Here is a 24,749-nt window from a genome sequence, read left to right on the forward strand (position 1 = left end):
CTATATATGTTTCTGGTATTTATACATTCACTGGCGTCCCTGGCATGTAAAATTTTGGGGGGGGAGGACATCAAAGAAGTGATTTTAAATGGTACTACCTAGCCCAACCTGCTTCTTATCTTCGATTCCCTTTGTTACCTTTCTACTTAACATCACGGATCCCCTGTTATACCAAGAACTCTGTTATAATCGTTTCACAGCCTGAATATTATATTCCAAATAAATATAATAATAATTATTTATATGTTATTCTGTCGTTAGTAAATAAATTAAATTAGGATAAAATATTATTTTGTACTACAAGATATTGGAGGGACGCGTCCCCATCCTCCCCCCGCCAGAGACACCAGTGTATACATTGTTTTTCCAAAATTACATGTAACACTTCTTTCGTATAGTTACATAAATTGGGATACTGATTCCTTTGACAAAGTGACAGTGACATTGTACTTGATTCATGAACGATTCATTGTGTTAATTACGGAATTCAATATGAGTGCCTGGTACTACTGAGTCTCGCATTGTACTGGTTTTTCTGAGATCGCTTTGCGCGGTAAGATCGGAGGCGGATGTTTAAATGAACTTAAAATACAATAATAGTAAACGAAGAAAATATTTCTAGTGGAAAATATCGATATAAAATATTTCAGGTCGAGTTCCGCAGAAGTGTTTTGTGTTTTACACGTTTACACTTTGTTCTTGTTCTCATTTGTTACATTTTAAGTAATATGTGTGTGGTTTTCGTAAATTGGAATATGTGCATTCGTATCTAATGTGATTTATTTTGGTATAAACTTGGTGTCAATATTTCGTAAGTGATCTTTGAAGAGTATGTTAATTTCGAAAGTGTGATATTCAGCGTGAATTGAAAATGTTCTTGTGTAGTGAAATAAACGAAAATATAATTACAAGAATTGCTTCGTATCTTTGAAATTGTTTTGTGTATAATACAAGCGTAATTTCAGAGCATAACATATGCAGATAGCCTGTATTTAAATGAATTTGAAGGTGTTCATTTGTAATAATACTCTTGTTTAATAATTCCTAAAATGTTGGTTTTTATAAACATAAAAATAATCAGGAAATAAGTAATCAAAATTGAACTACATTATTGCTCGTAAAAAATAAATTGAAAATATGTCGGTAATGTATCACTCTCATGGTTTACATAGATTTGACACTAGTTGGTCAGTGTGCAAGGTTAGATTTCATCAAAAATTCCTTCAGAAAATAATATTCAGTGGGGTTTGCTTTAGATCGTCCAAAAGTCCCTAGTATTTAAACAATTCCGTACTAATACAGAACTTTTTTTTTTTTTTTTTTTTTTTTTTTTTTAAATCGGTACAGCACAGTATAATATGTACTATTGTTTGGTTTGATTGGTTTCATATTACCAGATCTTTATTTGGCAAAAGTGCACTTTGAGGGGAACATTCATAGGAACTGATTCACAATAAACAGCAATACGAGAAATTACACTCTATTAATTTTAACAAAATAGATCCAAACTTACCTAACCCTAAGCTAAGCCGAACCTACCCTACTTATCCATACATTACCTTATGTGAACAATGCCACATCCTGTGACAATCACTTGTTCTGCTTAACCTTTGATTACGAACGGAACACATGTGTCCCATGCGAATAATTCATACATCGTTGGGAATTTGTTTTTAGAAAATTCTTTAAAAAAAGAAGTTCTCCCATCGGATCAGATGTGACCAAGGGACTGCGTTTAGTTTCCAAAACTGTGTACAGATGTCAGGAATATACCACATTAAAGCAATCGTACCGTACATATAAAAGAATGTTGACATTTAAGAAATTGGTAGTCATAGGGTTAAAGTGCACTCTTACCCTTCATTTGAACAATGTGCTTCGCTTTCTTCTTTCCCACCTTTTATACAATATACCTTATTACTCCAGATTGCTTTGAGTGATGAGTTGATTATTTACGATCAATTGAGTACACCAATTTTTAAGAAGTAAATTTTATATTTCTTGGACACGTAATACGGATGTAAACCCAATATTTTGGGTCAACTTTACAACGGTACACCAATTTTGACTGAAGGGTTCCGGATTTACCTTACCTTAAGCTACCTAAACCAGTCGTACTTTTCGATGCGCATGAGGACAAACTGGAGCGTGCCATGTAAAGTAAACTCCTAGTACTAGTTCGAAAAGGGTCTCGACAGTCCCATTCTTAGTTTAGATGTAGGATAAATTTAAACATTCGTAAATGAAATCACAATAAACTTTTTATTCTCTCGAGAAATTGTTAAAAAATGAGTTAACTTTTAAGTCGGACTGTTTGGGCTTCAAGTTTACATGCTGTATAAAAGAAAGATGCGCAAGAGATAAAGAGATACTGAAGGACGAATTATAGTGGTCTCAAATGACAAAAGAGACATTTAAAAAGTTATTTTTCTTGATATAAAAAATTTTCAATTGTTAAAATTCGGAATTCAAGTCTCAACAGTTCCGTCTTTGTGTTGATTTCGGAAGTTTAAAATACTACTCTTAAATTCGTCATGTGATTCTATGTCATTTGTCATGTTTTATTTTCGAAACTATATAAACATCAGGCTAGTTGTGGCGAAATAACGACCTCGTTATTTATAACACGCTTCCTTATATGTTATTGTTTTCGATATGGGTAATGTCAAATATATGGACTACAATCACTTCTGTTTACTGTATATACCGGTAACCCAGAAGCATTTGACCGTGATTGTAAGCCTATGTCACTTGTGTCTGTTAGATATCCTCCTGACACATCTCTCGGATGTCTAATTAAGGGTTTTCTCTCATGATATCTGTAGAAATGGCTCTATTTTCTAAAATTGTTTTCCATTTCACTACTCTATAGCCATAGTTTCAGGAAAGAGAATCCAACTCCAATGTATGTACACTTCATTGCAAATGGAACTCATTTGTAGAGCGATAGGGAGGGTCTTGAAGGTCGTTTCCATTGTTTAGCAGAGAGTTACACTAGTCCCTCAGGGACGGTAAGCATAGAAGGGTAATGTAACCGGAAAGCATTAGCTAGCTGCTGTGTTAGTACAATAATTGTGGTTTATGTAAATTTAGTTCTCGCTCAAACCTTCGTAAGTAATATTTTTTCTAGTTATCCTTGCTTCCTTACATTTTTAAAAAGATTTTTTTTGACTGAGTTAAAGGATCATCTGAAAACGTTATTAAAGTTGTAGTATCACTTGCTTCTCTACACAATTATTCACTTATATTATTCGGTTTCTAAATATTCAAAATTTTATTATGGATGCCACTGATTATGTTTAGAACACTGTGATAAATACTACAACTTTAATAGTTGTTGTGAATGATCCTGTGTTCTCAAGGTCTTTCATATAGGTCCTCTTCAAACATGTCCTATAAGGAAACAAACGTAACTGCAAAAAATTTTGCGAATGTTCCAGCGAGAAACGAAGTTAGGTAAAGTAGATTATTTTCTGGATACAAGGTGCTTGCTATTCCATAAGATAACATTCATTAGTAAAAAGTTTTGTACTTAGTTTTACTGTTTAGATAGTGAGAAGTTTTAGATGTAAAAGAATAAAAGATCCAAGTACTGTTTTGTTAATTAATATATATATTATTTTACAGACTAATTCACCATGGCAACACCAAAGCTACCAGTAGCAAACAGAAGACGCAGTAGTCGGTTTTCGATATCCAAATTAGACGACTCCATAAATTCGTCTTTTACCTTATTTAACTCTCCAAAAGTACGGGAATCTCATTCAGAAAGTATAGGATCCAAGAGTAAGAAAATTGCCAATAATACCGACTTATGTGATGTCCCGCAGGTAAGTGTAAGTGGAACATTAAGTTGTTCTATCCTTTTTACCTTAAACTTTTTGCACACTTCCAGTTGTTAGGTTGTTGCATTGCACAATTCCTGTCTCAGCTCCGTAAGTAGCTAGTTTGTATCTACAAACTTGTGTATACTTTCAGTTATAATGCACTTTTTCCCTCTCACAACTGCGTTAAGTAGTTAGAGATTTCCTTGCCAAACTATTAATCCTATTTGATTTACACCCTTGTTTAATTTGGGATGAGATTAGAATGTAGGAGAGCATTAAAAAGATGTCGAAGAGGCACCACACGCAATATCTTTTCTTTTGTGAGTGTGTAGAATGAAGGAAATAATTTTACATTGGCCCGTAGTGCAGCAAATTCGTATTATTTACGTTGATCATTGTACAAACTGGACCTGATAATGAAAATAAATATATTTTGCAAAAGTAAGTACAAAAATACTTTCTTTGAAAAATATTTAGGAAAGAAAAACTTGTTATAAGCACACTAATAACTCATGGGTGGCTCACTTACAAATAATCGGAAGTTTTCTGTATTTTAAAAGGCACTTCATAAGAAATTTAAAAGATCATTGTTGCTCCACAAATTAGTTAGACCAGAAGTTTATAATCTGTAATTCCTAATATTTAAAGAGCATCTGAAATACTTAAACATATATATGATCTGACACATTTTATTTTTGTTAAAATAAAGTAACACTCACCTGTAATGTCCCCTGGGAATCCTAAAAGTTAAATAAAATGAAATAAGTGTTAAAAGAAACTTGGGAAAGCCGAAGATCCTCATTAGTCGCACTGTTGAAGTGAATAAGATCGGTTACCGAATGCACACTAGGAATAACGATTTTGTTATAGGATTCCTAGAACACATTATAAATGAATGTTAACATCCGAAATGATTACCCATACTTTTAGAATCGACAATGACTTCAACTGCTGAAAGAGCTAACAAACTAATGCCTCATGAAATAACCATCCAAACTAATTTGATAGTAGGCATTAATTTAGCTTAGCATAGACTTCATAATTTTTTTTTTATGGATAATAGTAATGGATTATTTTTCCTGTTTTCCGTTACATTTTTGAAGTATATTATTATTATAAGTTTGGTAGATTTTTCCATCTTTTCCCAGTAGGATACCTAAACTTACTTTCTATAAAATGAGTTCAGCCTCGAAACGTACATGAACAAATATATATACTTTCTTAAATCGGTCTACACGTTACGGAATTAAAGGATACTAGGAAAGTTTTATTTACTTAATTTTTTCAAAATAATTTCCACTACATTCAATACACCTCTTCATCCTCCGAAACCAATCGTTACCTTAAACATTTTGCACATTTCCAATTGTTAAGTTGTTGCATTGCACATTTCCTGCTTTAACTTTCACTGGGGAGTAAGGCACAATCGTTGTCCCAAGCCCTCAGAAGATCCACATCACTGGAAAAACGCATCTCTTCATTTTTACATACGAGAACTTCAAAGTGAAGGGGCAAGATCTGGGCTATAATGAGGGTGCTCGAGAAGTTTCAGTCCTGTAGTGATCAAATATTTGGTGCAGGCTTTTGTGCGGTGAGCTGCAGCATTGTCATGATGGAGGAGTCAGATGTCCATTCTAAATTTTGGTTGTAGGTTCTTCATAAATTTGATAACTTTAGGCAAGCACTCTTCAGTATACACTCCGCAGCAAAAAACCTGCAACATGAGCATATAAGTTTATTGTGGAACTACGCCTAACAGCGCAGGAAATATATATTAACGTCTAAGTGGCATGAATCACACCAGGCGAAATCTCGGCGTCCTCCCCTGTACACTTATTTTGGAGCAAAGGACTTCGTCATTTCACAATAAACTTACATGCTTATGTTGTAGTTTTTTTGCTGCAGACTGTACCACTTAGCTGTGACTGTCCTTTGTGTGTCCAAAAGCGACGTGCTCCACAGTTCCAGTTGATTTAAGAAGTACAGCTACAGGTAAATCCTCATCATCAAAGTTCCAAACTTTGTTCTGGTCGGTACATCATTATGGTACAGCCAAGTTTCGTCGCCTGTCACGATGTTGTTCACATATCGAGATTGCCCCTTATCAAATATTTGCAACATCTCATGGCACTATGTCACACGTTATGTTGTATGCTCTTTTGTCAGAGATGCCAATCAGTGATAAAGTTTCTTCACGTGCAAATGATTATGCAAAATCGAACGAATTGCTGGTGCATTTAGGGCTAAGGTATCCTCAGATTGCTTTTAGGTCACTCGCTTGTCTTCGTCAAGTATTTTCCTAACGGCAACAATATTTTCCTTCGTAACTGACGTTCGTGGCCTTCCTGCCCCCTCAGTGTCCTCCAGAGTGAAATTTTCCCTTTGGAATTCTCTGCACCACCTGAATATAGTTTTACGATTTGGACAGACATCACCTAGTGCTGGAGTCATTTCTTCTAAGCACTGGTCTTTGTTTAAACTGCGCGTTAATGTATATCGCGAATATGCTCATATCTCATTTTGTGACCAAGATGCCATAGCAAGCACTTTAGACTATCACTGCTAATGAATAACTCAGCCCATCAATTTGGTGCAGTGGTTACTATGCAAGTATGAACATATCTCGGTATGCACCAGGAAGCAGACTCCTGCGACACATAGTTGCATCGTATTGCAAAACTTTTCAAATACCCTGTGTACGTGAATATACATATGATATTAACACATCAACTATTGAGGAGTCCCATGATTTAACTCCAAAGACTGTCATCAGATGCTGTTAAAAAGTATATGAAACTACCACAAATCAAGCAAAAACTAAATTAGCAAAATTGGTGCACCTATGTCGAAGTTTGCGTGATCACACACACAAGTATAATACTAACTCTGTCATCCATTGAGGAGTTTCATGATCTAGCATCAATGCCTGTCATTATATCCTAATAAAATTTATATGGAACCTGCGAGAAGGTATACTCTGAAACTGTAAAAGAATAATCAAAATCGCTACATTTATGTCGAAGCTGTTCGTAAATATGCACACAATCAAGTCTGTTAATGCAATATTAACCGTCAGGCATTGAGGAGTTTCATGGTCTAGCTCCGAATACTACTGTTAGATCCTCTATTATATTTTTATATGAGACCACCAGGAAAGTATACTACTTCAAATAAAAAGAAATAAAATCGGTGCACCTGAGTTGAAGTTACACATCAACATACAAACATTGAAGTTGGTTATGTACTATTTTCACACTGCGCCCATTGAAGGATTTCGTGGTGTAGTTCCGAAATCTCTTATTACATCCTGATAAAATATATATCAATCAAACAAATCTTGATGAAATATATATCAATCAAACAAAAAAACCAAAATCGGTGTACCCATGCTATGCGAAGTTAGACACGAACGTACCAACATATATATATAAACAGGTCTAATTGAGAACCTCACCCATTTTTTGAAGTCGGTTGAAAACAAGGGAATACGTTTTCCAGAGTTTTCAAAAATTCCGCTCCTAAAGAAGGAATTTGTGCTCTTACGTGAAAGAGTAAGTGGTTCATTCATCAGCGTCAAAGCCATACTACTATATCTGAAGTATAATATTTGAACGGGAAACTCCTTTTGTTATGAGAGCAAGGAATAAAACGGATTTGTTTGAAATACTATATATTCTAAGGGAATAAAGGGAGTTCATTTTTTGAAAAGAATATAGTATCTCACAAATCCTTGAGAGAGATGATTGATACTTGGCATATAAACTTCTCATCTACTCTGTATTATAAAAATGAGTTGACGTTGGTTTCATGGTCATGGAAAAACGGCCTTTTTTTTCTACTTCGAATTTTTTTCACTGCTTGGAATTAGTTTTTTTATCAAGTTACTTTGAAATGCTTATTGTTAGTAGGAGGGCGAAGGAATTAAAAGTTTATATCAAAAGCAGAGTATCTCGGTAGGTCTTAAAGTTATAATGTTGAAACTCCGTATGTAAACTCCTTATTAAAAAATAATTTAATACATCTCCTGGCGTTTTTGAAAGTTCCGCTTGAATTTCTATATTTTTTTTCCATATTCAAATCGACGTTGTCTGCCTCGTCACGGGAAAGCGGCTGAACCGTTCGAAACGATTTTTCGAACATAATTGACATTTGGGATGAGCCGGGATTTTGTCATCTGCCCTTTATGAAAGTGAGTATTCTAAGGGGGAAGGTTTAAAATGTATACTAAAAATTATTTCAAGAGTCTCTTATGGTAGGAAGATGAAACTCGGTAGATAAATTCCTATACATATGCGCCCTCACTATAGAAAATTCCACTTTAGGCAGGGAGGAGGGATATTATATATATTATATATCAGTGTATAAAAATAGCATTGTCCGTTTCATCATTACAGGAAAACAACTGAATTGTTTGAAATAAATTTTGGAATACTGCACTGGGCTTGGGCTGGGTTTCTATTATCGCACTTTCATTATAATGTGTATCGTAGATTAGAGACGGAGGTTCAAAATGTACTCCAAAAATGTATTTCGTGAGCTTCTCAAGCTATGAAGCTCGGCATATAAACTCCTAATTAAAAAGTAAGGCCTGCTATACACTATAAGTCCTAGGAAATATCTTAGCATTTATCTGAAGAAAAATGTTACGATATATGTCGTAGGAAATCCTACCCTTTTGTGCCATACACTACACTGCACATCCTGCTGATATTGATACCAGGCGCTATATTGTTAAATTGCACACTAAAAAAAAAAAAAGCGTAAAAATCAGAAGATAAATTAGTAAAACATACTTCATCAGTCCCAGCACCAGTCTTCATTTTGTCGATTATTTTTGCTCTTTCACTTACAAAAGGCTGGCGAAAAAAAAAAAACAATTGTTTTCACTTTTTCTCACCTGATGTCGCTTAAATCGAAATCTTACGAATTTTCTTTCTGAAATAGAGCGTTCTTTAAACAAGAGAAATCTCATAGGATCGTTCAGAATATAGGAAATGACATGCGGTCTGATGCCATGTTGAGATTTTGACTCTAGGGAAAATCGTTAAGAGATTTTCTAGGATTTATCCTATAGTGTATATCAGGCCTAAGTTGTAACAATCCAAACGTTTTCGATAATTTCAATTTTAATAGGGAAAGATTTGCATATTTTAATTCACCATTTGTATTCGTAAAATTGGAAAAAATCAATTAAAAGAGAGAAACAGTTGAACCATCTAAAATGGTTTTTTAAACATTGCACTTGCACCGACCTTGTTTTTACCATTATACTTTGGTTGATACGTATCCCAAGGGGAGGGCTTTAAATTGTTCAGAAATAATAATAACAGCACCCTTTGAAATGAATTTTAAACATAGCACTTGAGTTGATCTAAGTTTTGATAATTCCATTTAGATTCAAATACGCACCACAAGGAGGACAAAATGGGTCCAAATATACCTTTCAGGTATTTCCTATAAAACTGAGGGGGCGCGGTGGCTCAGTGGTAGAGCGTTCACCTCCGGTGCTTGGGGTCCCTGGTTCGATCCCAGCTCGCGCCGTGTGGACTTTGTGGTGGACAAACACCGTGCTCGTAGGTTTTCTCGGGGTTCTCCCGTTTCCTCCCACTTTCTTCATTCCACCATTTCACTTATTTCTCATTATCATCGTCTCCTTTAGCCTAACCGGCATAACCGTGGGACGTTAAACTTAAAGATTTCATTATTATTATTATTATTATTATTATTATTATTATTATTATTATTATTATTATTATTATTATTATATAATTCATTAGGTACGTTTAGGGGAAGGGGAGAATTGTCACAATACTTTCTCTTTTACAGTGCATAGGTGGGTTCAGCCTGTTAATTTATTTTTCGTCCTGGGTTTCTTTTGATGGAGCTTGAGAAAGTAATACTAGTAACATGAATTTACCTTTACATTTAATAATTTCCTGAAAATATATAGAGCCCCAGCAAATGCAGCTTATCTGTCACCTGAAATGTAAAATGAACTTGTAATGAAGCTGTGAAGGTAGTTATTTTTGAAGAATTAATTTCAGCTGAGAAATTCAGCATTATAACGGATGAAACTCATAATATTAATATCAATGAACAGCTTAGTTGAGTTGATTTTAGTTTAGCATCCCGTTCAGCAGCGAGGCTATATGAAACGTGGACCTACTGATTAACGCGGAATCCGAACCACATGAACTCCCGCCGGGAATCGAACCCGGGTCTCCCACGCCAAAGGCGCGTACGCTAACCGCTTAGCCACGAAGGAGCTCGATGAACAGCTTAGTGTATGTGTAACATTTGTTCAAGATGATAAACCAAACTGTTATGAGAGGTCATATTTCAGGAGTTTAAGCTATTTTCAGAGAATATTCTTATATGGCCTATACACATTATTGTGTCCATCAGCTTAATTTGATATTATTACATATGTTCATCAGGGAAAGTAAAGTAATTTTTTTAACCTTTTACAAAGTATCAGTAATTATTTTTCGTCAGTGCTTACTCACGGGCGCGTTCAAGATATTTGAATATCACTTGCTTTGAAACTTTTCAGTATACCGAGTTCTTCAAGATTGCTGTGGTCATCTCACAATGAAACTGGAGCAGCCGTGTTGAAAAATGAACAGAAATTTGAAAAATTACTCTGTAATTCTTGAAACTTTACGGAAAGCAGCATTCGTCCTATGATGCTAAGGGTCAGTAAATTCAACTGGCATCTCTATACAACATCGCATATTTGTTTTTACACGCGTTTTTGGACGGACTGAATGCGTTTCTGCAAGGTGAGGAAATTACTGCAGCAAATGCTCATGCATTCAATACCTCAGTAGAAAAAATACAGGATATACGAACGGAAGAAGTATCACTAAATCTTCTCCAATAGATACCTAAATTTGCTCAGAAAAATAACATTGATATAATAGATCAAGAGGCTAAAGAGAAAATCTAGGTTTTCAATCAATAAACTTAACATTTTGGTAATTATTGACAAGGACTCAACCAAAACGTTGGCAGTTTTCGGATTAATATTCTTCATCCTGTGTTAGATACCATTACAAAGGAGCTTGGTGAAGGCAAAATTATTTTGCAAAGTGTACAGCTTGCCATCCTTAATCATCAATTTTCCTAAATAAAGAAACATTGGAACCTTTAGCGGGAAAAAATGGAATAGAAATCATTAAGTCCGAAATAAACGTGGTGCAAAATTATATTAAAAATGTGGAAATTTCATCTAACCCCAGTATCATTCTAATGTTTAAGCTTTACTTCCCAAATTTGTATTTCCTCAGAGCACAGGTTTATTTTAAATCGCATTGACTAAAGGAGTTCGCATGCACATGATGGCGCCAGTGGCGTCATTATGTGTATGCGAACTCTCCTTTGGTGTTCAAAAATACTAAAATTGTACCTAGGCAATAGATCAGGACAAGAAAGTACGGCTTCTCTGGCAATCAAACAAAAGATAGCCATTACTTTATCTGTGGATCAAATAATTGATGCATTTGTATTTCAAACAAGAAGACAACAATAATTATGTCTTTTGAGAAACAAAACATCTGAGGGAGTTGGTTACTGTCGTGATGAAGCTTATATTGCGGTATGAAATAATTTCAGAGTTGAATGCATGTGCGAAATTGAGGTTACCGCTAACTAAATACTTGGTGCTACTAAATCACTAAACAATTTAGTATGTGTAACGTATCAATTATTTTGTAAAATTAAGACCCTTTAGAAATTAGGAATATTTCTGACGTGTCTAAAGTGGCTATAAACATCTTATTTGGTTCAGGAGCACGTACCGAATATTGTGTCTTAGATTTGTGACAATGCAAGTGTTATGAGAGGACGCATGTGTAAAGTGCAAACCACTTTGGACATCACAAACTTACTTATTTTTCAGATAGAAGGATTATCAAGAACTACCTGGCATTAGTAGTACAGTCTAGATTTTACTGCAAAAGTTTAAGGCATTAGCAGGCTTGTCTTATTACTGTATAGATATCAACTTCGATTAAATGAGCAGTTCGACTTAGAATTGCATTTTTTACAAATTATTTCCATTTGTAGAGTTGAAAATTACAGAAGGAATGGTGTTTGTTTTATCGCGATATAATCAGTCGTTAGCGAGTAACAGAGGAAAAAAGATTTTGTGATGACGTCATACGTGATCAAGCAGTGAGAGCAGACTTCCATAAGTGCCAATCATTTCGTTTGTGAGAGGTGCGGTGGCATGTTCTAAAGTGCGGTTTCCTTTCCCAGAACTGATTGCAAAGACTTAGAAATGTCATCTGCACGTAGAAAATGATATTAATGGTGCGATTTCCAAACATAAATATGTTCATTTTCATGTTTTGTTGCAATTTTTAACGCTGACCCTATAATTTTGGCTTCAAGGTATGTGCAGGAGCGCGACATATGTGGCAAGAATGAAATAACATTTCTAAAGGTTGTCAGAATACGAAAAATACTTTACCGGTTAAATTTGTTTTATTCGCATCACTTCCCGGGGAACAACTCTCGTAACCCGTTTCATCATTGTTACTTGATACAGAAAAATTAAACGAAATTAATGCTCTCGTCACTGATTCCTTCTACGAGCCGGTATATTTAACTCCCTAATTCACATTGTATAGCAATTGTATTTAGATTTATTTCTAAAGCAGTACCGTCACAGTCATGAGTGACACCGTTGCTATTACCCTCTAAGGTCTCGTCTTGACTACAACCGTCAATTGCGTCGTGTACGAGATTTTTACGTTGGTAGCTGGACATAGATCGGCGCTTATTCAAAGGCTCGGATTCTAAACCTTTCAATAATATACCTGGAACAGCATTCTTTCTCAGTTTGCGTGTAAATAATTCTCCTGGCATTATTTTTTCTTTCAGTAAACATGACTGCTCGAAGTCGGATTCTTCAAGATGTTTGGAACAAACACGAGTGTTTTTACTTGGCACAAAATTTTTCGTATCGATTTTCTTGAGCCATAATTTTTATCGATCTGGTGGTCTCTCACGACTTGGAAACGAAGAAGGAAAAAAAAAAAAAAAGAAAGAAAGAAAGAGTTATCAGCTTTAATCGCACGAGAATTGCAACTGAAAACAGCGCGTGTTAGGCATTTCTACCTCAATTCACAGATATAACACGCTCTGTTCTAACACGTGTTTTCTACTTCGCGCCAGTGTTTCTTTCAGAAAAAAATATTCCAGGGGGCACACATAGTATTCGGAGGGCACATTATTTTCACATAGTACTATTATATTTATTATATTATAGACGTATTATTTTGGTATCTTCCGGGGGGGCACTCTCAGAGCTCCGGGAGACAGTGCCACCACCCAAAACATGTCTGGAAGAAACACTGCGTCGCACAACACTACGTATTTACTGCTCTCTCTACTTTTTTTTATACTAATATTCTAGGAACAACTAACAAAAACGTCCTTCAAGATGCTGAAATGATCTCGAACTCGTAAGTGAATAAAGTAGTTGTATTATGTGCGATCATTCCAGTATAGTTGAGAAAGAGTGCAGTTATAATGTAACAGAGGAAACATCTTGTAGAATATTCATATTCAAATTTAGTGATATAACCAGCCTTATCAAGCGAAATAATTTCAAGAACCGTTTCTGTTCTGTTCGTCGGTCGCTGATTGTATGGCGAAAATCAATCACTAAATCAAGATAATGCATGTTCCCAAGAGTTCTTGAATTTTTATGTTTATTATATATTGAGCGACGAAGAAGTGACTCTTGAAACTATTTCGCTGGGATAAATATATACGAGACGTTCCGGTATGATAGTTTCGTTTAGTTCACCGTTATGAGTGAAGTTTAAAACTTTTTTTTCTTTTAAACCGAGCCTTTGTTGTGTTCTCCTGTACTACACGGAACACCTCATATACATATCAAGGTTATTTATATCTTTAAGTACAGTTATAATGTCTGAAATGTTACAAGCTAATACATTCCTTTCTTTGTCTTTCCAGAATGACGATGAAGCCGAGAGAAAAGAACGTCAGCGGAACAGGATGGTGGAGCTTCAGCAAATGTCTCCAAATACTCCAGGTGAAGGACGACGATCACTTGGCGTTATCTCAGGGATGAGTGGACACCAATTAGCCGAGCACTATGCAAACTGCATCAAATTATCTGCAGAAAATGTAAGTTCATTTAAGAGATAGTAATTTTTATTGTATTTCACTTCTTGCTTTAACATTGGGTAAATCAATATTTGAATGTAGTTCTATCTGAATTTTTGCAGGAAAAATAATTTCAAGCGCTAAATAAACCTGCGCAAAAAGGACAAATACGTATGTAAACAGTGGTAATAATGGTTTCTCAGAATACGAGGGCGGATCAGTAAGTAACGCACAAAATTATGTATATTGAATATAATTGAAGGTCGTCCGTTTTCGGCAGTTGTTCCACCAGGTGTATCTCTAGCTGCAGAAGTGTGAGGTACTGAGCAGAGATAACGCATGTATTAGTCGTCTACTTATAAAGACTAGAGAGGTTTTTTTTTTGTGGGGGGGGGGGAAGGGGGCGGGAGAAGGGCGACAAAACCCGACTAAAATTTACGCAAATAGTATATGCAGGAGACTGTATGGACCGTAGTGACATCTTCAAGTGGTGTAAATTCTCTGAAGAGGGCCATGTGGACCTTGTGGATTTGCCCGGGCGTGCCGGCCGTCCAGTAACAGTATCAAACGAACAGAATATCACGGCCTCGGAACATTGTGATTACATTTCGTACCGTACAGTGTATGATGTACATGACAAACTAAAATTACATAAAGTGGGTGCTTGGTGGACGCCAAAGAATTTCCCAGATTTCCATAAAGGGTAGCGAATGATGATATTCCTGGAACGTCTGGCACACTGAAGGACGTGCTTTCTTGGCAAACTTAATAATCATTTAAAATAAAAATTCCAAGATGATTCCAGATATGATTAACCCTCTCAGACATACCTGAATTCCAACTTATTCCACGTAAAGTAGGTCCGTCGGATCTCATAGAATTAACATTAAAGCAACACTATTTTGTATCAAAATTTGTTTGACTATATGTAGTTATATGAGAGTATTGTTTTACATAAAAAAGTAACATTTTTCCTTAACTCTTCTATAATTGTGAGTGGTATTACATCAAAATCGCTTTTGTATGTGTACCAACGGTTTCTCATGTTAGCTCCGTAAATGTTACACCTTCCTCCTTTTAGTATATGGCATTCATATTCTATTATATACTGAATGGCCATTACATGCATTTCGGTTACAAATTTGGCAAACTTGCTTTTTTTACACCACACAAGTAACACCTCTTTTTTTCGGCAGTTGATTCCGCTTCTGATGAACAAGGTATGATTTCGTTTCGTAGGAACTTCACATCTTGTGCAGTATTTTTCGGCAAACCACATAGAGTGATGAATGTGATGACTCTGCCACTTGGATTAGAAAGACTTCCCTCCTTGTCTTGCTGTTCTTCAACTTTCAATTGGGATGCAGATTGAGATAAACTACATAAGCTGCTACATCAATTACGTGTAAACAGTTCATGAAAAATGGCATCGGCCACCTTTTAGTTTTTCGTTTGCACGAAAATGCATGAACTATTTGGTCGAGCGAATCAACCCCACCCTTTGTTTTATTATAATAACAAGTTTATTTTCTTAGGAACATGCATTATCAGTGTAAATTCTTTTGAACACCCAAAACGAGTAGTTTATAGCACATGATTTTGCATGTAGAGATTTTTTTTTTAAATTCTTTCTTACTGTCTCTACACACGTTAAACCATTGCCTGAGAGTGTTTTTGTTAAATTTTAAATTAAAAAAAAAAAAAAAAAAAAAGTCGAAGCCTTACTGATGCTTCCAAAAAATGGCTGTGTAAATTCAGTTACTACTTTCTCAGCAATATTGGTAGTCCTTTTAGCATTAGAATCTTCTTTACCGAGGTATGGAATGCATTTTAGAGGATATCCGCGAAATCTTAAAACCACATTTGTCCGCTTTCGATCGAATGTACTGGCGAAACAGAAATGACCACTATAAGGTACTGTAATGCTATGACCTGGAAGATAATACTTATAATGCGGCTCCAAACTTCTTTCAAACATCAAGAATTGCAGCCAATTTGTCTTTCTGCCTTCTAATTGAGCGTGTAGCTTTGTCATCAAAGCTCATTAATTTCATAAGAGTAACTAGGAGGAAGCGTTTTTCGGTCATTATTCCTCGATGGTACATCGGATTTTTGATTTCGACCTATGTTGTCACTCAGCACGACATACTCTATCAGCGTGCTAAGTTTGGTTGAGATCGGCCAAACGGTCTAGGAGGAAGCGTTTTTCGGTCATTATTCCTCGATGGTACATCGGATTTTTGATTTCGACCTATGTTGTCACTCAGCACGACATACTCTATCAGCGTGCTAAGTTTGGTTGAGATCGGCCAAACGGTCTAGGAGGAGTTCGCAGACAACCAAACGGCTAACCTGAGTATAAGAGCTTCGCTTCGCTCAGCTCAATAAATCTACTTTATCCCATAGTTGCTCTAAAAATCAGCGGCCTATATTACTCCACAGGGTTCGAAAAGTTTGATCTGAGATTCCAGCTGAGAGCAGTATACCACAAAATGCCCTTATTTCAGTTACGTCACAGGGCTTCCATTTGTTTGCGATGTTATTGTTTTCAAAATATATATCTCTGCTTCTAAGTTTGTGTATTTTACAACGTCGTCAATTACACTACTTGATAAAAAACAACACATATGCATCACTCGAATTTCAATTCGAGTACGTGGTAAAAGTTGGACTTTGTGAAGTTCTGTGCTAATAATATTATGAGACCTTATATTGGTGTGGAGACCTGTCTGTGAAAACTATTCCCTGAAATCTTTAGACTTATAAATATGAAGCACTTGTCCTGCTGCTGTAGACTCGGATTTACCATTCTCGACACTATCTGGGATGTCAATCTTATCAGGAACATCGTCCTGGCCTTTAGAAAGATTGTCTTCCTCCCCAGAACTAGGAGAATCACATACATAATCCGAATCGGAGTACCTCGCACTAGAAACAGTACTATCGTTTTCGTTCTAAAGTTCTTCGAATGTCTTCCGAAGAAAGATGTGACATCTTCAGTCTCACTAAACGCAAAGGACACAAGAGCAAAGAAACTGAATGTCAAAAGGCGTCATATAGTGAAAACACAGCAAACAAAAGACGGAATACAAACACCGCTTCTGCTTATCAGGACTACAACGTTGCCAGATCATAACAAAAGCGTATCTGGTACTCACAAAGAAAAATACATGTACATACAGTGATTTTCTTCATAATCGAAATTTACCTTGCTCGGTTGCGTATTATCTATGTTGATAATTTCTTTTATTACTTATCGTTGTTTAATGTTATTTGTGCATTTCTGTATTGTGTACTATTGTGTAATGCTAATGAGATTTTAGGGAAATGTTTAAAAGTAGTGGATCATTTGTGACGCAGTATCCTTCTGAAATACATGGAATTCTTATTAAATTATGATTTCGCAGTAATAGGGAAGAATTTCTTATTAGACCAGGTATAAAAAACCCTCAGAAACACTTTCCTATAACAGAGCAGTTCATATTTAAATGAGGGTACATAGGACCCACCTTATGTGTCTACGTTGTATTTTTACATTTTCTGAAATTTCCCTTTAAAATGTTCGAATACTTCCTAGACCTTTAAGCAAAAACGCTACTTAGGCTTCCGGAGGCATTCATTGGCTATCATGAGGCTTCGTTCAAAAGGAAAGAAATTGCAAGCAATTTTGTACTTAAGGGTCCATTGGACTTACCTTATGTTGAATAGGGTTAAGTGCTTATATTTTAATACCTAACTTGAAACTTATCTGTGTATTCCACTAATGATGTGTAATAAACTCACGTTCTTAATTGTGCACATTATCTTTTGCTTTTATTTGCGGAATTAGGATATCATATTGGTGAATCGTCCACAAAATGCAATTGATGAACGATCCAATATTAAATTCATTTTCGACGCACTAATAATGCTAACTTTTTTTTTTTCGTTTACATATGAGCGCACCGAGACGTGACACACCTGAAACACCACTAGTTTACCTCATAACAACACGACAGTTAAATGCAGAGCGACTTGAGATCGTAGTTCCGAGCATGATTCCATTAAGCGAGATCTGGAATCATGATCGATCATGTGCTGCATCTGTTGCAAGATGATACAGGCCAACCAACATGAATCTCATTATTTGACGTCATAATTTTACTTTTAGTAATATAATAAGTGTGTGCAGCGTAGTTCATGTATAGCTGATGCAATATACTAAATGGAATCAAAACAATTCAGATTCGTCCGTTTGTGTAAGATTCTTTTTTTATTATTCTTTTTTAAATAATAATTTACAATTTGTTGCTCTTTAAATTCTCTAAAGGCTTGATGTTGCTCTTCGTGATTGCTGGACACTTATTTATCGCGATTCAAGAATATCTAAATGTATTTGTTTTGTAAGAACATCACAGTATATGCAGGACATTCTGAATTAAGTCACCATAATTTTTTCATTTTCTAAGGTAGTGAATAATATTAAAATTTAGAAAAATAATATGATCTGACAACAGTACTATGAAGCAAAATAAACTAAATTACATATTTGTTGAAGTATATAATTAATTGTAAAATGAAATGAAACCTTTTACTTTGACGTCCCACTATTATATCCTATGGTAGTGAAGAAATAGGTGTAATGAGATTGTGGGAGGCGACGGGAGTACCTGGAGAAAACCTACGGACACGATGTTGTGCACCACAAACTTATTTGGCCGGAGGTCTAACCAGAGATCCTACGCGCTGAAGGTAATCGCTCTGCCAAACTTGTACTTATTAATACTTTCCTTATTTTCAGTATTGTCAGTTCTCATAATTATTCATTTATTGACTTAGTTAATTTATATTTATTTTAATGTTTTACAGAAAATCACTATGAAGAATGCATTTAATCTTCAGCTTATAGATTATATGGCAATGATGTTGAAGAAAAAAGATTCAAACATGAATAATTTCCAGGTACGTTTTAATTACGAAATATTTCATAGTTTATAGATTATAGGAAATAGATTATAGATTAAAGTAAATATAATCCTGATAGAATAACAGAAAAAATGTTGCCGCTGAGTTGGCAAAACTCGATTTTTTAAAATGTATAATATTGATACATAGTACATGTGAAGTAATTAAAGTTATAGTAAATTTAATTTGTTGGAACAGTTGCAGTTTTGTCTAGCTTTTGCTTATCTTTATCTCCTGACTTATTAGTAAAGCTATAATTTAAAAACCTCTTAATGAACTTCAAAGAAACAAAGAAGCATTTTTAAATTGTGAATCTATATACAACGATAAGTACTGCCAAAAAGGTAAGTAGGCATTGCAACATCATTATATAACAAGATTTCCTCGGATTGTAACTTGCACATCTATACTGATTGTAATTATATAGAAACAAACCTATTGTAAGCGTAATGTATGGGAGCTGAAGAGAGCTTACCTAAGAAGGTTAATAACACTTTAATAAGTTTTATTCTCTGCGTCCTTTATTCAGTTAATCTTGAACAGTATTTAAGAAAACATCGTTGCATTTTTCATAATAGTTAGTACTTGTTGAGAATTTGTCCATTGAGTCATTGAGTCGGGAGAGAGAACCAGATATCACATGGTGGGATGGGGTGAGGGTGAGACGAGGACTCATATTAAGTTCTATGTATAAAAGTAATGAAATTTATTTTCAGAAAAATAGCCGTATTTTGCGTCGCATGTGATCTGTTATGTAGAAATAATAACTATTATTGTATTTGAGGTTTCTGTTCTTGTCTTTATACTGTGTGCGTCCTTTCGGTTGTTTTTTCAGTAGTTTTTACGAGTTGTATAATTTATAATACTCATATTGCATATGTCCAATGCGCCCACAAAATTTTATTGCATTTCGTTATTCGTTTCTCAGTGCAGAAATGTTCACTTCCCACATGAAAAACTATGTAAGATAGAATCAAAGTAACTTTGCAAACATGTAGAACTCTCTGTGAAATAATTATGTAAACTGAAGATTGTTTTCTGGTGTAGCCAGTAGGTTATAAAATTCTGAGACGCTCTTTATTTTATCAGAATCAATCAATTGATTTGTCTTGTGTTGTTGACTAGAAAGTAACTGCATGTAAAATTGCATTTTTATCATGAAAACTACATTCCCAAAACCATGTACAAGTAAGAAACAACATTTTTTATGCTTTTTAGGTAAATCAAGGGACAGATTTCCTTGCATGTACGAATGACACCACCAGGATTATTTTACATGCATTTATTTATTTTGCAGGTTGCAAGTTGTACATTAGACGCAAGCACGAAGATATATGCTTATAGAGTGGATTGTGTACATACGGACACAATGAAAATGGCTGGAGGTTTGGGTCGTGTTGTAGTGGAAGAAAGCGGCAAGAAAGGAGGCTCAGAAGATAATGTAGCTGAAGGAGGAGAACCGGGAGAAACGGATGAAGATGCTGAAAAAAGATTCAGAAAAAAGAAAAGGGTGAGAACCATTTCTTTATTGTCTAAGTTATTTTTGAGAATGGCGATTTCTCATATAGTTCCGTTGACAGTTGTTTTTTCATCTAGTCTGAGTTAGGCTCTAGAATACAGTGTCGTAAGTTTCGTAGATCTCAGATTCATGCTATTTCAGCAAAAAAAAAAAAAAAAAAGTCAATTGAGATCTGGATAATAAGTTCAGAATAAATATAAAAAGCTGTTGCAACGTTTCATGAAATATGCAGGTACGTTCAGAGAAACATCAATGCCCATTTCGCTTTCAGAAACTATTCACGCATGCATATTGCACTTTTCCCAAAATTTTAGTCCAGATTTACTTCAGTGTGTGTTGTAGAAGGAATAATTTCGTTAATTTCCATGAAATCGTATTTGCTTTTATTACGTGTGTCACTACGCATTACATATAAATATTCACAAAAGAGAACACAAATTCTCCCCTCAACTTTGGTCGGGAATCATCCCGAACTACTGTGTCTTGATTCATGTAGAACAGTTTTACGACTAAGACAATAATTTCGTGGATCTAATTATGCTATACATTTTTTGCTTCATTTTCCTTCTAAAACCAGGGTGCGCGATACATACACGCGTTACGATATTGTTCTTTTTGAAAGTTTTTTAATACCTTTGAAGTGTGAGTAGAAAGCATTTGAAGAGAAATTAGTTCGGAATATTTTCTTTGTCTAATCTTTAGGGATTCTGAGATATAGACATCTTACTATAACAAATGCAACCCTATTTCCACCTACCTTCTCTTCCACCTCGAATTTCCAAAAATTCTTTCTTAGGCGTATTTTCCGTCACAAATTCTATGTACTGTCCAAATTTTAAGTTTCTAGCTCAAGCGGTTCCGCCGAGGTGATAATCAGTAAGGATTTCATTTATGTACCAAAAACTAAACTTCTGGCGCAGGGGGCCGCGGTGGCTCAGTGGTAGAGCGTTCACCTCTGGTGCTTGGAGTCCCGGGTTCGATCCCAGCCCCCGCCAAGTGATCTTTGTGGTGGACAAACACCATGTGCGTGGGTTTTCTCGGGGTTCTCCCGTTTCCTCCCACTTTCTTCATTCCACTATTTCATTCATTATTCATCATCACCGTCTCCTTTACCCTAACCGGCATAAGCGTGGGACGTAAAACTCAAAAGATTTCATTTCATTTTAAACTTCTGGCACAACAACCTTAAGGAGCCAAAGCTTGCCAGAGGGTTTGTGGCACTCTTGCCTTTGGAGTGATTGCAATGCCAGCACCATAAATATTTAACTTGCGAATGGAACAATTTATTATTAGCTGTTCTTCACTGTATAAGCTGTTCCAAGATGAATAGTAAATATTTTGTAAATGATTGTATAAATAATTCTGATAAATTCCTGTAAGCGTATCTGATCCTCAGCAGATTCGGGTGTACAGGATTCAAATTTGGAACTTTAGAAACGTATTTTAATATATTCGCTATCATAGCTTATCTTCGCCGATTAAATTATTTTTGTCTTTATACCATAGGCAGCCGTGGTTGTTTAGTATGAGTCTAGATTTCTTTTGCCCGTTAAAATCTATTTTTAAAAAATGAACCCTAGAAACTGAATGAATTAAAACTTGTTCGTAATGCCCTAGCACTAAATATTTACTAAATAATTAATAATCAATTAACACTACATATTTATAATAATGTTCGTCACTCTTTCTTTCTTAATGTCAATTGAGGTTTTATATCTTAAGATGGAAACCTGGGTCCCAGTCATCTTTATCTGTAAGTTCCGTTATAAGTAATTGTTTTGCAATAAAGTAATTTTAATGTAAAAATTGATGAAAATGATGAAAGATGCCGGATGCTCATCTGTTTATTGTTGTTAAGTAGTTCGTTTTAAAACTGCATAGAAACTCTTTGTTCTCGTGTACCAAGTATTAGCAACAAATTTTATTTGATTATTATGAAGAATATGCAAGGCAACCTTTTTTTTCTATTTGCGAAAATTTAAGAATTTTTAACAGATATATATATATATATATATATAGCGAATGTAGTTAGTTATTGTATTGGTATTTATTGTCTCTTGGAATGATACACAATATCATTATTCTTTTCAACATAGTTGAGATTTGATTTAAGAAGAGTATTTAGCAATGAATTTTGTAAAACAACCTGATAATACAAAGTGCCGACTGTACTGCATCATATCTTTACGTAAAAACAGTGCTGGAAATTCATGTTCATACTGGCGTGTGAATATTCGATATTTTTTATTTTTATTTTTTTTTTAATCGCACAGTACCATTTTAAAAGTATCTTTCATAATACATAACTAAAGTTTGATTTCCATTTTTCTTGTAATGCACATTGAATTAATTGAAAAGTAATTCTTGCTTACATCTGTTCATTTATTTGTTTTTAAGATAGGCTATTAAACATCATTCCAAGTAATGCCTTTTTCGTAAATATATATTTGGAAGTAATTATGCCAAGATTATATTGAAAGTATATTATTTAAGAAATTATGAATATCTGTAATAATAATGTGAGTACCATGAATGTATTGGAGTAGTAACTTATTGCTTTTTGGTCCTCAGGTGAAAAAGAGTGTGACGCTTGAGCAGAACTTGAAAAATATAAATAGGAACCAAGCGGAAACGGAATTACAAGTAGATCCCCTCTTCAGAAAATTAGCTTCTGCCATTGGTGACGGTTCCGCAGGAGGCTGTGGATTTATGACGAACCTGAAAGTAATGGATGACAAGATGGAGTTACTCCTTCGTTCTGATGTTCCGTGGTCAATGCAATATGAGGAGGATTGCTCTCAACAAGAAACAGAAGAAATAACTGTACCTCGTCTTCCAGGTATTTTAATATCTTTGATCTTTAATTGATATGTGACACATGGAGTTATGTGCTCATATTGTTTTCCTGAAGCCGCTAAAGGAAAATGACGTATTTCTGTCTTCGTGAATCACAAAATCATGCAAATCATTTACGTAGTCTCCAGCAAATGTACTTACCTCACATGCTATACTTCTAGTAATAGCAGGTTTTTAAAACACGATGACCCCCGTCCCCTCCCTCTTCCTAAAAAAGTATTCATATATATATAAATCACTTGTAATTAATTTCTAAAAGTAAAGTTTTAAATGTAGTTCGTTTTATTTATGATTGAATTTCGGAAATTTCCCCATCTATTGTACTACTACTACTCCATTCTTAATGCATTTGAACAAGTCGAAATCCTTTAGGAAAATTGCACGGATAGAACTGTGCTGTTTTGTAATATCTTGAAAGAACAAAGAAGGTATGATGTTATGGGTTGATAGTACATATTATGAAAAAAAAAAAGTAATAACTAGTGAAGTTAAGGCTTTTTTTATTTGTTTCCCTCTGAAATTTCGTCTGTATAACATTTTTTCTTTCACTCTATATCCCAACTGAAAAAATCATGTTCCAAGATAACTTTTGAAAAAAAAAAATCAATTTTCATAGGACGTGAATATGGTGCGTTCTCTACGTTTTCTACGAGATTTAAGAATCCTTATTATTTTAAGGATGTGAATTCATCCTCACTCACTTACGAGAGTTCTAAAAATGGTGCTCACGGACTACAGAACACTATTGAAATGAAATGAAATGAAATTTTTCAGTTTTACGTCCCACGTTTATGCCGGTTAGGCTAGAGACGGTGATGATGAGAAATGAATGGAATGAAGAAAGTGGGAGGAAACGGCAGAACCCCGAGAAAACCCACAAGCACGGTGTTTGTCCACCACAAAGTTCACATGGCGCGAGCTGGGATCGAACCAGGACCCCAAGCACCGGAGGTGAACGCTCTACCACTGAGCCACCGCGCCCCCCTACAGAACATTATTCTACCAATCAAAACACAGCAATATATATATATATATATATATATATATATATATATATGGGTGATTCCACGAAAAAGGGAAATTTTTTGTCACGGGCATTTCTTCAAACTACTACTAAAAAGAATCACCTCATTTTTATTTTGTTTGGTAGTAACCGTCACAAAGTAGGTATGCCATGTATAACAGTTTGCAAATATAACACGAAACATACGTAAAAAATTAATTATTACCCAATTTCTCAACACCGTGGGCTGTCACAGACTACAGTTGACTGATTTTACTCAATAAATTACAACTGAAGTCGCAAATCAAACATCATTTAATGGTAATTAAATGGAAGAGAACACTTCAATGTTTCGGTTTTGTGGAAAGTAAACCTTTATAACGATTATTTTCGAAAGCTTGACTATGCGTCGTTTCTGTCACCTCTATTTGGTCTCAACTCCATGGCATGAAAAAAAATT

General features: G+C 35.0%; 1 protein-coding gene across 2 annotated transcripts in view; it reads left to right on the top strand.

Moving 5' to 3' along the window:
• The first annotated feature begins 509 nt into the window (after window positions 1-509).
• Window positions 510-24,749, top strand: part of barr (non-SMC condensin I complex subunit H) — a 72,456-nt gene continuing 48,216 nt past the window's right edge. Inside the window, exons 1-6 of one of the 2 annotated variants that reach the window (XM_081734300.1) lie at window positions 510-650; window positions 3,628-3,830; window positions 13,815-13,988; window positions 18,816-18,908; window positions 20,209-20,421; window positions 23,002-23,269. In XM_081734300.1, coding sequence (XP_081590426.1) covers window positions 3,639-3,830; window positions 13,815-13,988; window positions 18,816-18,908; window positions 20,209-20,421; window positions 23,002-23,269 — 940 coding nt within the window. In that variant the 5' untranslated portion in view covers window positions 510-650; window positions 3,628-3,638. The other variant, XM_081734302.1, reaches the window with a different exon arrangement.

This window comes from Thermobia domestica, chromosome 12, assembly GCF_964235325.1.
Source record: "Thermobia domestica chromosome 12, izTheDome1.hap1.1, whole genome shotgun sequence".
NCBI lineage: Eukaryota > Metazoa > Arthropoda > Insecta > Zygentoma > Lepismatidae > Thermobia > Thermobia domestica.